We start from the raw sequence: 15092 nt of genomic DNA, 5'->3' as shown, positions 1-15092 counted from the left end.
ATGGGAAGCCAACTAATAATGAGAAGTTTGCTCTGTGAGAATCAGAGGAAAATGAATGACATGATGTTCATAGCCAATATCCATTAATTATGAGAAGCTGATGTATACATCTTCATATAGATGAGAACACTTGTGTTTCTGAATAAGAAATATATTTCGGAACTCTGTGCAGACCATTTCTCTTCTATTAAGGGAAATTATTTTTTTAGACTGAATGTAATGTGAATACTTGGGCTGTGGTTTTACACATGCTAATATAGTCATTCTCTGATTCCTGTTGGCTCTGTCATTCTTCTATTCCTTTGCTTCTCTCTAAAAATCCAGACATCCCAAAATACTTTGGGTTTTTCAGTGAGCCAGGCTGATTTATTCATATGTACATTTTGCATATTCTGTGACATTTTCCTGGAATAACCTCTCCATCCTCACACCACCTCCACGCCTCATCCATTTGGCAAACTCTTATTTATTCTTCAAAATCCAACCCAAGTATCTTTCCTCTGTGAGGTTTCTCTTCTTTACATTGTCACCGTATCTTGCTTGTCTTCTAGAATAGTACTAATCATACTGTGTTAAAGAGTTTAGTTCTGTCTCCTTATTAGATTTGTAATTTCTTGAGAGAAGGTTCTATGTCTTTATATTGTGTTCCTAGTATTTAAGCCCCTCAAAAGTTCATTAAATGAAGGAATGAATGAGTGAATGAATAAACAAACAATTGAATGAATCTACTTTGGTAGCACTCTGTTTCCTATGATCACCATTTGAGTATTCTGCTAAGTACTCATGAACTCATTCTAGCTAGTAATGAAAACTTCTCTGGTTGAGTACATTAAATTTACAAGCAATAATTAACTCTAAATTGAATTTATAATTGCTTTTATAATATTACTACAATCATGGGCAATCAAAATGCTGAATTCCCAGATGCATGTCACAACCTTAATTTTTAATTTCATCCTGCTCTTAAATAAACAAAAGGGAGAAAGAGTAGAAAGAATTGAAAATTCTGAGGAATAACTTTAATTAAGTATGTAAATAGCTTGAAAAAACATTGTAAAATAAGATTCAATCCAGAACCAAGATAGAGTATTAATTTCTAATTAAGTTCAGTGGTTTAATACCAAAGCAAATAAGCGAGAGCAGAGTTGCCAAGGAAGTAGAAGAACTAGTTCTTCCTACTACTTGCCAGCCCTTTGCACTCATGGCATATATAGGAAGTGACATTACTTATAGTTCCCTGGGGGTAAATGGATGAGGCTGCTTGCTGTTAAAGACCAGATGGGCAGGGGTTCTGGCTGCCCTAGTCTCTCCCTGGCTGTGGTGAGAGTTAAGTCAGGATCTCGTGGCTCATAAACTCTTTGCCGGAGACTGTTGGGGAAACACTGGGGTTTAAGAAAGGGGAGTAGAATGTAACTATAAGGATTTATGGTCTTGGTGCTTAGCCTAGGCTAACTAGGAAGTGTTTGAAGTAAGCAAGAAAGGCATATACTACTTAAATTTCATAGTTAAGATTGTTTAGGCTGGTGATTTTCAACTCTGCTTTAGACTGGAGTCACTTGGAAGCTTTTAAAACATAAAAACACAGCAATACTGAGACCCTACCCTAGTATAGTTAAATCAGAGTCTCTGTGGGGAGAGGTAAGGGATAGAATCAGTATTTTTAAAAAGTTTCCTACCGGTGATTCTAAAATATGTCCAGAGTTAAGAACCACTGACATAAGCAGTGATTGATGATTAAAAATTATTAGTAAGGGACCTAAATTCTGTGTATGTTTTCAAAAAGTTAATAATTAATATATGTGTACTTATATATTAATACTTATAAAAATCCATACTTAATTCAACACTTATACTTCATGGGCTTTTAGGGTAGGATGTTCTTTGTTTTTGTTTTTATTGTTGTAGAAAAATATACACCAGTCGGTAGTTTGTGTTTATTGTAAATTGCAGCCATATTCTTAGAAGGTTACAGCCCTTGGAGTTTTACTCTTCAACTTAATGCTTATGAGATAATGGCAAACATGATTACCAAATTGATCAGGAATAGTAACACTGGAGGTTTTTAAACTAAGCCTTGAAGAAGAGATAGAATTTAGATACACAGAAAAGGTGGAGTGAGATGGGAGTGAGAATCGTAAATGGAGGAACAGCGTGAACTCCCAGGAGGAAGAGGTATAAGAAAATTTCAGAGAAAAGTACTGCAGTGTCTGAGACAGGGGCTCAATGGCAATTGAAATGGCAGCTAAAGCCATCAGTCTCTCAAGGGCAAATGCAGTCCACCTATAGCAGTTGAAAATGGCTATGCCCAGGCTCTGTTGGTCTCTAATCCAATGATGTGTGGAAGCTTGATTACAGATAGTGTTTAATGAACACTAACTATATGCCAGACACTTTTCCTGAGTGCTTCATGTGTGTTAACTAATTTAATCCTCATAGCAATGTGGAGAGCTAGGTATTGTTATGATCCCCGGCTTACAGATGAGGAAATGTGCAGCCTGTAGGTTGTTTTGGGGATGTCTCTATATTTTCTCCATATGTCCCTATGGCTCTGATCCAGAGTCCACACGATGTATTTACTGGGCAATGAATTACATAGTTAAAACAGAAATGTCTAAGGTAGGAATAGAGTAAAAGTGAGTACTTGGAAATAAGGTCAACTAGGGATCAGAAAGTTTGAACTTTTTTCTATAGGTATGAGGGATTTACTGATATTTTTTAAGCAAGGAATGGGATGGTGGAAAATTTTAGTTAAGTAGGTCTGGAAAGAGGAGTAAGGTAGGTTAAGGATAAGGGAGGGTGGGAGGTAAACATTAGGAAGATAATGAAATAAACTAGAGATGACATGATAAAAAGCTAGGTCAGGGTGGTGGTAGTAGTAACAGAGATGGCACAGATGCCAAGTGCCCATTATGAAGGTCCTGGTGACCACAGGGGTAGCCTGAGTGACTGGGTAAGCCATGGGAGGTCAGGGGGACAATCCTGATTAAGGGTAGGTGGTAAACCAAATCATTCCAGCCTGGGATGTGTTATTCTACTTCATATCCTAACTTCAAGTTTTAAATTTTATTTTGCATACTTACCTATTTTTGATATGGATGACAATATTTATCTGTATACTCTAATTTCGCACTAGCTCATTACTTAGTAAAAATAGGATATTGACTTTTTATTATGTGTAATTAATATAGTGTTATTCTTATTATTAATATATGTACTATTATTAATAATATTACTTTCTTTAGATTATCAGACCAGGATGAAGAGGGCAAGATCAAGCAGAAGTGTATCATATCTGACCCCTCCTTTTCCATGGTGACAGTTCAACGGGAAGATAGTGGAATAACCTGGGAGACCAATTCAAGCAGGTCTTCCACTCCTTGGGCCTCGGAAGAGAGTCAGACTTCTGGTGTGTGTAGTCTGGAGGGGTCAACTATAAATTCTCCTCCAGGGAATGTTTCCTTTATTGTGGATGAAGTTAAAAAGGCCCGGAAAAGAATGCCCAAGTCAAAGCGTGGCTCACCATCACTGCGTCGGAAAGGCAACAAAAAAAGAAATTCTCTTGAATCTCAAGATGTTCCAGCAAACACAAAAGATAATCCTTTGATTTCAGAAAGCCAGGTACTAAGCACCCAGAAAGAGAAGTCCTTTGCTGGCATATATGATAAAACGAGAAAAAAGAAGACCACCTCAAATACACCTCCTATTACCGGGGCAATATACAAAGAACACAAGCCCTTAGTGTTAAGGCCAGTCTATATAGGAACAGTACAATATAAAATAAAGATGTTTAATTCGGTTAAAGAAGAATTAATTCCGCTACAATTTTATGGAACATTGCCAAAGGGTTATGTAATTAAAGAAATACATTATAGGAAGGGGAAAGAAGCATCCATTAGTCTAGAGCCAGATATGAGCAATCGTGATTCTAATATAGTTTCTCAAACAGGCAGATTAGTAGGCCAAAGCATAGAAGATGATAAAGTAAAACAGCTTGCTTCACCCTGGAAAGCTGCGTTCTCTAAAGGATCAGAGTCCTTGATCTCTTCATTCCGTCATGAAGATGAAAAGAAAATTTATGTTGATTCTCCACAAAAGGCCACATCTGGCACCGACCACATAGCTTCCTCTTTCGCAAGTAATGACACAGCAGAACAGGAAATACAGCTCAGTCCTCCTGAGTCAGTGCCACAACAGCCAGGTGATGAAGCAAAACTCTGTGAAATGGAGCCGTCCTCTCTCACACCTGATACATCTACACCTGGGTTTTTGGAAACAGCAAAGGAAGAATTTGAGCCTGATTCACAAGAAATTGTGACTTCAGAGCATGAATCTTCAGTCTTACCACCTTTAGTGGATGAGGTAAAGAAGGAAGATGTGTATTCTGTTGACCATTCCATTTCACTGGAGGCAGAAAAGGATTCTCTGGAAATAGGTGCACCAGGTCTGGCAGCATCCATCGAGGAAGATTTTGGCCCAGAGATGGAAGAGCTGGACCTGACTTCACCAGAAAGGGCAGAACCAGTCTCTGAACAACAAAACCCTCCTCATCTTGACATCAAAGGAATGGAAGAAGAAAATGTACCTGAGCCAACCATTTCTCTTTCTGAATCTCTAGTGTTAGATGAACCAAAGAAAGAAGAAGTTGAAACTTCTCTGCCGAGAGCTGCTACACCTGAACCCAAAGATTCTAATTTAGTGGAAGAAGAGGTCATAGAACTTGAATACCCAGAGAGTCCATCTATTTCCAAGAAGCCCTTCTCGCCGTATTTGGCCCCTGAAGTGGAGCAGAAAGAAGAGATCCTTTTACCATCACTGAAAACATCCACCAGGAGTGACCATGTCACTTCATCTGAAGAAGAAAGAGAGGAAAATGAGTCTGTTTCTACTGATTCTGCTTTTGTATCAGAGTATTCAGTCCCACGGGATTTGAACCATGAACTAGAGAAGCAAGAAGTTGAGCTAGTTTCTCCATCCACCATAAAAGGTATATCTGAACATCCAATTTTTTCAGAAGAAGAGAATGAGGAATTTGAGCCTTTGGCCTCTGCATCCGAGCGCTCTCTCTCACCATCCACAACTGAGCAGACTTCTGAATGCCAGTCCCCTCTCTTTTCTGCAGCTTTGTCAGAACGCATAGGCCTGTCTGGAGAAGAGGCTTCAGAAAGTGGATGTTACACACCAGATTCCATATCTGCTTCTGAGTATTTAAGTCCATCACAGGCAACAAAAGAGTCACCGATGAAAACAGTTGACCATAAATCCCCATTAAAATCAAAAGGTGTTTCTGAACACGTGATTCCATCAGAAGAGAAAGAAGACACTGGACCATATTCCTTAGATGTGGCTTCTGCATCTGAGCGCTCTTTCTCACCATCCGCAGCTGAGCAGACTTCTGAATGCCAGGCCCCATTGTTTTCGACTGCTATGTTGGAACAGGCAGTCATGTCAGAAGAAGAGGATCAAGGAAGAGAGCATTTCGCAGCAGATTCAACCCTGACTTCCCAAAATGCAGTTCCACCAAATGCAACACAGGAACCTCCAAAGAAAATAATTGATGATGTGTCCTTATTAAAATCAAAAGATGTTTCTGAGCATATGACTTTCTCAGAAGAAAAGAAGGAAAGCACTGGATTGTATTCCCCAAATGTGGCCTCTGTTTCTGAACATTCTCTCCCACCATCCACAGCTGAGCAGACTTCTGAATGCCAAGGCCCACTGTTTCCAACCCCTACACTAGAACAGGCAGTGATGTCAGAAGAAAAGGATCTAAGAAGTGAGCATTTCACAGCAGATTCAACACTGACTTCCCAAAATGCAGTCCCAACAAATGTAACACAGGAATCCCCAAAGAAAATAATTGATGATGTGTCTCCATTAAAATCAAAAGGTATTTCTGAGCACATGATTTTGTCAGAAGAAAAGGAAGACACTGGATTGTATTCCCCAAATGTGGCCTCTGTCTCTGAACACTCTCTCCCACCATCCACAGCTGAGCAGACTTCTGGATGCCAGGCCCCATCATTTGCAGCCACCGCATCTGAGCATGTGGTCCTATCAGAGGAGACAGTAGAAATAGAGCGGTACACACCCTCCTCCACCTCGACTTCTGAATTTTCAGTACCACCACATGCAACACCGGAATCACAGGAGGAAGAAATTGTCCACAGATCCCCTTTAAATCTAAAAGGTGCCTCCTCACCTATGAATTTCTCAGAAGAAGAGCAAGACATTGGACCTTTTTCTCCAGACTCAGCATTTGTGTCAGAATTCTCATTTTCACCCTATGCAACTCAGGAAGCAGAGAAAAGAGAACTTGAATGTGATTCTCCAATATGTTTAACATCACCATCTGAGCATACTATTTTGTCAGATGAAGACACTGAGGAAGTTGAACTTTTTTCTCCAGACTCAGCATCACAAGTTTCAATCCCACCATATAGAATCCCAGAAACAAAGAAAAATGAATTTGAGCATGATTCACTGGTAACTAAAATATCAGCTTCTGGATATTCTTGCCCTTCAGAAGCAGATAAAGAAGACCTCATGCCAACTGCTGCCACACCCACACCTGAGCACCTTGGTTCATCACAGAAGCAACAAGCCAAACCTTCTCCTTCAATGTCTGCTTCTAAAGATTTGATTTCACCATCTTCAACAAATAAAAGAGAGATCACAGAAGTTGAGCCAGATGCTCAAACAATCTCAACATCTATATCTGAATATCTCATTTTGACACAGCAGCAGAGAACTCAAGCATTTTCAGAACCTGAGTCTGAAGACTTGATTTCACCATATTTAACCAGTGAAACAGAGAAGGGAGAAATCCAGACTAGTTCATCAGTAGCTGCAACACCTGTTTTTTCACCTGCACAATCATTTATGGCAAAGGAAGATGCCAAACCTGTTTTGCATTCATCTCAATATTCAGCTTCACCTGATTCAGTCCATGAATTTCAGAAAGAACAAGAAGCCAAAGCATCACTCACTCCAAAAGCTGCAAATGAACAGATGGCTTTGTTAAAAGTTAAAAGTAAGGAAGAAACTGTGCCTGATTCTCAAGAAGCTACAGCACATGTATTACGGGATCAAGAAATGGAGCTTCAGCCTCCAAATGTTCTAGGGTCTGGGATGAAATACTCAGTTCTGCCTGACTTGGTAGATGAGCCAAAGAAGGATGTGAAACCCAATTTAGCTCCAACTGTGACATCTGAACTAGAACAGAGAATGTTGTCAGAGAAGGAGCCTGAAGTAATAAAACCATATTCACCTCTAAAGGACACATCTTTATCTGGACCTGAGAACTTATCAGCAGTAAAAATGCAAGTGAAACACGACTCTGAAATAGCTGGTACACCTAGAGTGTTGCATTCAGTTCCATCAGGAGTGCAAGAGGAAGCTAAACATGGGCCACCTGCCCCAGAATTTTCAAAAGAAATAAAGAGAGAAATCGCACCCAGTTGTTCAATAACCACAACATCTATAACTAAGCACGATTCAAGCTTACCCAAGTCAGGAAAAGAAGAAACTCCAACAGGTTTATCTTTCACCACCCCTATAGAACACCCAGTCTTAACAAAAGTAGAAAAGAATGAGTTAGGAAGTGGCTTTCCATCACTGGTGACATGTATAGATGACCATTCACTTCTTAAAGAAGAAAAGATAGCAAGGAAAACTAGTTCTCCCACTGAAACTGCTGCATCTGAACATCCAGCTTGGTCAGAAGAGGAGAAAGAAATTAAATTTGATTCGCCTGCAAGAATATCCTCTTTATCAGAGCATTCTTTGTCCAAGGTAGAAACTGAAGAAATTAAACCTGGGTTGCCAATAACCAAAGCCTCATTGTCTCAGCATTCAGATGTATCTAAGGAAGAGAGGGTGGAAAATGAACAAGATCGTTCCTTTTTTACAGTCCTTGACTCTGAACAACTGGTTTTATCACAGAAAAAGACTTCTGTGTCTGCCTCAGAGGAATCAGGGCCTGAACGTGTCCTTTTGCTCAACCAAGGTGGTGAGGTGAAGAAGAAAGAAACCGAACTTCCTTCCTCACAAAGTGTGTCATCCGCACCCAAACATATAGTTCCAAAAGACAAAAATGAGGAAATTGGAAGTTCTTCTCCTGAGTTGGAAAATTTAGTGTCAGCAGACTTAACTCTGACCCCCAGAGGTAAGAACAGAGAGATAGCAGAGCCATCTTCTACAGCTGAGGAAGATTTCCTGTCAGAAAGACAAGATCTTGCTCTGGCAGAGCTTTCATTGGAACTTGAAAAGAAAGACAAACCACACCAAGTATCAGAATTACCAAGCACTGCGTCAGAATTCACTCGTAGTTTAGGCGGGCAAGATGGATCCATAGATGCAAAACAAACAAAATGTCCCATAACCAAAACAGGAGATTCTGTCTCTGAAATTTCAGAGGTTTCATCATGCCTAAGGGAGGAACCTCAGATTCAAGAAATTAAATCTTTCTCTCCCAAGGTAATCAGCTTAAGGTCAAAAGAAACATTGATGCATCTAGTTGAAGGAGACAGCCTCGAAGAACCTCAGCCACATACCTTTTCTTTAAAAGGATTATCAGAGAAGTTGAACCATTCGGCTGACATTAAGACAGGAGGAAAACAAGAAATAAGCCCATTACTATCAACAGGAAATTTGAAGACACAAGTGATAGGAGACATTGAAAGGAAACTAAGTGAAGAAACAGATCAACCAGATTCATTCCGTGTGCCCCAGAGTGTAACAGAACCATCAAAGATGGTTTCTTCTGACGTTGTGGAACAAGAGAAGCCCGAAAAAACACTTCATTCAGATCAAGCTGTTAAGTTACCTGATGTAAGTGGGTCTTTTGCAGATAAACAAGGTCTAGGTGTTAAACAATTTTCATTTCTGAAAGAGAGTTTGCCTTTGGAAGAATCAAAATCATTTATCACAACTGAGCTTGCAGACATTAAAGAAACACAAATGCAAGAGGCTCTTTTTGTTCCCAAGAATGAAAGCTGGATGTTGGAAAAGCCAGAAAGGGATCTGGCAAGTCAGCAGGAAGAAGGAATACTGGAATCTGTGGAGCTGGGCTCCTCCGGCAGTAATGATTTGAAGACAGGGCATCTCAAGGCCGCTCTGCTGGATAAAGACCATACATGTGAAACCAGAAAGCAGCTTCTGCCACATTCTGCAGAAGAATCTCCTTTATCATTAGGAGAGCCAGTATGTACTCTCAGTACCTCCAGTGGTGACATAGAGACCTTATCAACTAAAACTTACTCTTCTGAAGAAACAAAGCTGGCTCCCCAACCAAAATCTTTAGTTCCAACTAGAAATGTAGAGATAAATGAAGCAGAGGAGAAGCAGATTCTCCCTTCTGTGGGGAGTGAAAGTTTGATACTGGAGAAAGCAACCCCAGACTCTTCAAGACCTTGCAAAGAAGGCAGCCAGGAAGAAATCAAACCACTTTCTGAAAGAATCCATCAGAAACCAGTGTCTGACCCATCAGTGGGAGAGATCAAATCAGAAACTATCCCCTCTCCCACCAAAGCAGCCCAGTTCCTGGCAGAAGATGCGGAACCTGCGTTGGGCAAAGAAAAAGAAGCACACAGGAGTATATCTCCTTTACCTCGAGAGAAGCCATTAGAAGAAGCAAAAGTCCTTCCGTCAAAGGTCGTAGATGATGTTAATGAGAGAGGGAAGCCAGCATCTGAGGTGAAAATATCCACACCAATAGAACCCCTCTCCTCAATGCAAGAAAATGAAGAATCTCAACTTGCAGAGCCACTTGAGGTGACACAAAAGTTGCCTAAGCAACAGAAGGTGGTTGAGCCAGGCCTTTCTGAGGAGAAAGGGAAGAAAGGAATATTATCTTTCACATCATGGATGTCCAGTTTGTTTTTTGGATCAAGCACTCCAGAGAAGAAAGTTGCTGAAAAAGATTTAGAAGCTCAACCAAGTCCATCTGTAGAAAAATCATCACCTGTGACAGGGTCTGAAAGAACAGCTTCAGCTGACTCTAATGCAACCGAGAAAGCAGCTGATCGTCTGTTACCTGAGGCAAAACTTAAAACTGCTGAAAAATCCAGAGGTACTTCAGTTAAATCTGGTGAAGGCCAAGAGTTTGAAGAAGAAAAACCCACATCTTTATCAAATGTAGAAATTTTACAACAGCCAAAATCCAACTCTGAGGTGTCTAGTGAAGATTATAGGAAAAAAGAAATTCTAGACTATTCAGAGGAAATGGACCTAAACTCAGTAGTTGCTTCTGCTGATGGTGAGAAACATCTTGAAATTCAATCTTATCCTCCCATGGGTGAGAAATCCATTGTGGAAGAAGTGCAAAATGCTGTTCCTCTTCATATCACTGATAGTAAAAGAGCCCAGAAGCCAGAAATTTCTGATCCATCTAAATGGAATGTTTCTACTCTTAAGAAGGAGCCAAGAAGTGATCAAAGAGAAAAATTACTCTTTTCATTTGATGCAGTAGATAAGGTGCCACAACAGCCAAAATCAGCTTCATCTGGCTTCACAAGTAAAAATATCACAGAGGAATCAGAGAAGCCAGAGACAATAATTTTGCCAGTAGAAGAATCTAAATGCAGTCTAATTGATCTGAGTGAAGACAGACTGAAGAAAGAAATGCTAAAACCTACTTCCTTGAAAACTTCTGAAGAGGAAACAAAACTCAGGCCTGTTAGCCCAACTGAGGAGAAAGGTGACTTGATAACCAGATCATATTCTGTGGCAGAAAAGAAGGTGCTGGCTGAAAAGCAAGAAACTGTGGCCCCATTAGAATTTAGAGATAATGAACTAGGGAAGGCACAAACTATTAAATTGGAAGAATCAAAAGCAGTAGCTGTGTTGCAGCAAGTCTCCCAAAATGAAGACCACACAGAAAGATATACAATAATGAAGCAGGAGAAAGAAGAAAAACCAAACCAGTCACAGGTATTTCCGGACGGAAAGCAGCAGCAAGAAATACAGCCTTATTCTGTGAACGTAGTCAGGTCTAAGCCTGAAGAATCAGATATCTCCTTAAGTCCTCCTTTGGATGAAACTCAGCCATTTTCATTAGTTAAAACTGTATCAGTTACTGAAAAATCAGAAACTATGCTCTTGGAGGGTCGCCCAGAAATCAGGGAACCAAGGGCAGTAGGAGTTCAACCACATCCAAGAGAAGAAAGTAAAGTTTTGGTGGAGAAAATCAAGATGTTCCTTCCAGCGGATCTCCCTTATCATGATGAAAAAGATAGCTACTCTTCACCTAAGGAAGGAAATCTGATAGTGGAAAAGTCAAGCAGGGATATGGCAAGTCACAATGAAGAAAAGGGACACGTCACAGTGGCAGAGCCATCAAAAGGTGGTTCAATAGATGCCACAAAAGAAAGTACGAAACAAGGATCTCCATCTAAAGAATCTGAAAGGATTTTAGATCATCATTTTGATGAAACAAAGAGCTTAGAAACCCCACCATATTTGTTGTCATCCGTGAAATCACAAACACTTGTTTCAGGAACATCTCCAGAAATTAATGCAGTGAAGAAACAAGAAATACCATGGTCAGAATTGACTCCAGATAGGCATACAGTCCAAACTATTCAAACATCTAAAGATCTAACATCTGAAATGTCTAAGCAATCGGTTCTTGCTTCAAAGCACCATATGGAGGTTGTGGAAGATACCCATGTAAGTGAACCACACTCTTCAGCAAGCAGCAACTATGCTCAGTTTATAAAGAATGCGTCAGCAATCAATGCTGGTAGAATGGTTCCTCATAGAGAAATATCCAAGGAGCCTGAAGACACATATGTAAAAGGGGAAGACTTCACAGTGACTAGTAAGCCAGCTGGACTTTCAGAAGATCAAAAGAGTGCCTTCAATATTATTTCTGAAGGCTGTGAGATATTGAATATTCATGCTTCTGCATTTATTTCTTCAGTTGATCAGGAAGAAAGTGAACAAATGCAAGATAAATTGGAATATTTGGAAGAGAAGGCTTCATTTAGAACTATATCCCTTCATGACAGTAGTGAGGCTGTTCCTTGCCATAAAACATTAAAGAGTGAGTTAGAAGATTCCGATCAGGTTATATCACTGCAAGAAAATAAACGAAAGGAATCTCTTAACACAAAACGGGAGGTACCCACAGATTCAGAAACTGATGATTTCACCTTTAATCAGCCCACAGCTCCCAGTGATGAAGATTATTTTGAAAAATATACATTGATTGATTATAACATCTCCCCAGATCCAGAAAAACAAAAAGCCCCATGGAAATTAAATGTTGAAGTGGAACTCCCAAAGGAAGTTACACAAGATACTGTCTCTTTCCCAGAAAGATCAGAGGAAGGTGGCCTGGAACATGAATATGACTTGGTGAAGTTAGACGAAAGCTTCTATGGGATGGAGAAGGATTACAGCAAATCATCTCACCCAGAGACCCAGAAGCCTTTGGGTATTCAGCAATCAGCAGACAGAGATGCTTCAAAGAACATAAATAGAGATGTGGACTTAAAGTCACCTGGGATGCCTTTATTTGGTGCAGAAGAAGGAGTTTTGTCACCAACCCAGATCTTTCCTACCACCACTAAAGCCATTAATCCCGAACTTCTGGAGGAGCCACCTGCACTTGCATTTTTATACAAGGATCTGTATGAAGAAGCGGTTGGAGAGAAAAAGAAGGAAGGGGAGACAGCTTCTGAAGGTGACAGTGTGAATTCTGAGGCATCATTTCCAAGCAGGAATTCTGACACTGATGATGGAACAGGAATATATTTTGAGAAGTACATACTCAAAGATGACATTCTCCATGGCACATCTGTATCTCAAAAGGACCAAGGCCAAGGCCTGGAAGAAAAAGGAGTTGGTAAGGATGATTCATACAAACTGATAGCTGCAGAAGGGGAAATTTGGGGGAGGTTTGGAACTGTTTTGGGGGAGAAGAGTCTGGAAGAGGAACAGAAAGCTACTTACAGGGAAGAAGAATCAGTATGCCATGTGGAGACCCTTGACAATGAAGCTATGCAGGGGAAAGCTCCCATCACTGAGGAAGTCACTGTGGTTACCCAGAAGGTAAGCTATGCGGTTCCATTTGAAGACACCCATCATGTCCTGGAGAGAGCAGATGAAACGAACAGTCAGAATAATGAAGCAGCAAGTGCAAGTCCAGAAGTCAATCTGAATGTCCCAGTACAAGTGTCCTTCCCAGAGGAAGAATTTGCATCTGGTGTAACTTGTGTTCAAGAAACACTGCAAGAAGAATCTAAAATAATGGTCCCATCTGAGCCAAGTGAAGACAGACTCCGCAGTAGCCCCGTTCAGGATGAGTATGAATTTGCTGAATCCCTGAATTATGAAATGGTTGCTCAGGACACTTTATCAGAGGAACTGTATTCAGAATCCACACCAGAAGACGTGTTATCTCAAGGAAAGGAATCCTTTGAACATGTCAGTGAAAATGAATTTGTGAGTGAGGTGGAACAAAGTATGTCTGTTGAACAGAAAGAGTTGGGTGGAGAGAAAGCAGAACAGGAACAATTATTGTCAGAGTCAGCAACTGAGAAGGAACAAAAGGAACCGAAAAAGTCCCAGATCGACACATACTGTTACACTTGCAGAAACCCAATTTCTGCTGTTGATCAGATGTTTGGCATGCACAAAGACCATGAGGTTGCAACGCTAGATACAGCTATAAATGCTGTAAAGGTAAAAAATATTTTAAAGCATATAAGTACATAATAATAATATGTTTAATTTCTTTTCATATTTTCTCAATTTAAGAAATGACCGATATTTGATATATTCATATTTAGGGATAATAGTCTGAAAGAAAGATAAGAATTCTTCCCTAGGCATTTAGTTAACATCAATTTGACAAATGTTTATTGGGTATACACTATGTACCAGGCATTTTTCTAGGTTCTGGCAATAACAGTGTTCTGGCAATAACAGTGTAAATAACACAGGGTCACAAACTTTGAGGTGTTTGAACTTATGACAGTAGCCCTTAACATTATCCAAAAAAGCCAAATAATTTTATTTTTATTTTTTAAAGATTTATTGATTTATTTGAGAGAGAAAGAGTGAACGAGCGAGCACGAGAGAGAGAGAGCAAGAGCACAAGCAGTTGGGGGACAGAGGGAGAGGGAGAAGCTGAGCAGGGAGCCCGATGTGGTGCTTGGTTCCAGGACCCTGGTATCATGAGCTGAGCTAAAGGCAGGTGCTTAACCGACTGAGCCACTGAAGCACCCAAGCCAAATAATATTACATTGAAAAATATGCTTTTTTTGAGCATAGAACACAATTTATTTTCTATTATCTACCACTATCATTCTTTAAAAATACACATTTACATTACATTGAGCAATTTCATTGCAGGTTTTATAAAATATTCAATACAGCCATTTTAAATTTTGGTTTTTTCCATATTTCCTTTGGGTATGAAATTGATATTAAAAATGATCTTCTTTCTATGTCTATAGACTCCCAATGTTAAAATGTTAAAAGTTAGTCACAACACAAATCGTTTTGCATGTTATTATAAATACTCTACTTCCCCAGGGATACTACTAGAAGTCAAGCATTTTGTAGCCTCCTAACTCGAATTCCCACCTTTCTCACTTTAAGCCATTCTCTAACACATTAGCCAGAATGATCTTCAAATGCAAGTATTCACAAGAATTGAGTACTTATTATGTGCCAGGCACTGTTTTATGTTCTTTATATAGAAGATACATTTTACTCCTCATAACAAGCCTGTCATCATCACCAATTTGCAGATAATGAAACGGGCACAGATAGATTAAGTGATTTGCGCAGAGTCATGGAAGACAGACTAAGATTGGTACCCAGGTCTATCTGATGCCAGAGCTCATGCTCTTAACTGTATATCCATACTGCTTGGCCCAGTGCCTTGTTAATGGTACAGCTTGCAATATGATTATTCAGTTAGGTCACTGTTAAATAATGGTTAAGCTCATTTTGATTTCAAAAAAATGACAGAATCTTGGCATTTTTTCCCCCAGAAAATTAAATCTTCTAAATCCTGTAACATTTGTTTTGTTTCTCCAGGATGAAATTTTTTTGAAACTTTACCTGGTAATGTTTGGGGG

General features: G+C 39.8%; 1 protein-coding gene across 2 annotated transcripts in view; it reads left to right on the top strand.

Moving 5' to 3' along the window:
* Window positions 1-15092, top strand: part of CMYA5 (cardiomyopathy associated 5) — an 89902-nt gene that overhangs the window by 31169 nt on the left and 43641 nt on the right. For both annotated transcript variants that reach the window (XR_014309724.1, XM_082723408.1), the window contains exon 2: window positions 3243-13686. Coding sequence is in view for 1 of the 2 variants with exons in the window: in XM_082723408.1 (XP_082579534.1) it covers window positions 3243-13686 (10444 nt within the window). In the remaining variant the exon portion in view is untranslated. The remainder of the gene's footprint in view (window positions 1-3242; window positions 13687-15092) is intronic.

This window comes from Mustela nivalis (assembly GCF_964662115.1).
Source record: "Mustela nivalis genome assembly, chromosome: 3".
Lineage (NCBI taxonomy): Eukaryota > Metazoa > Chordata > Mammalia > Carnivora > Mustelidae > Mustela > Mustela nivalis.
This window is presented reverse-complemented; position numbering and strand designations above follow the sequence as displayed.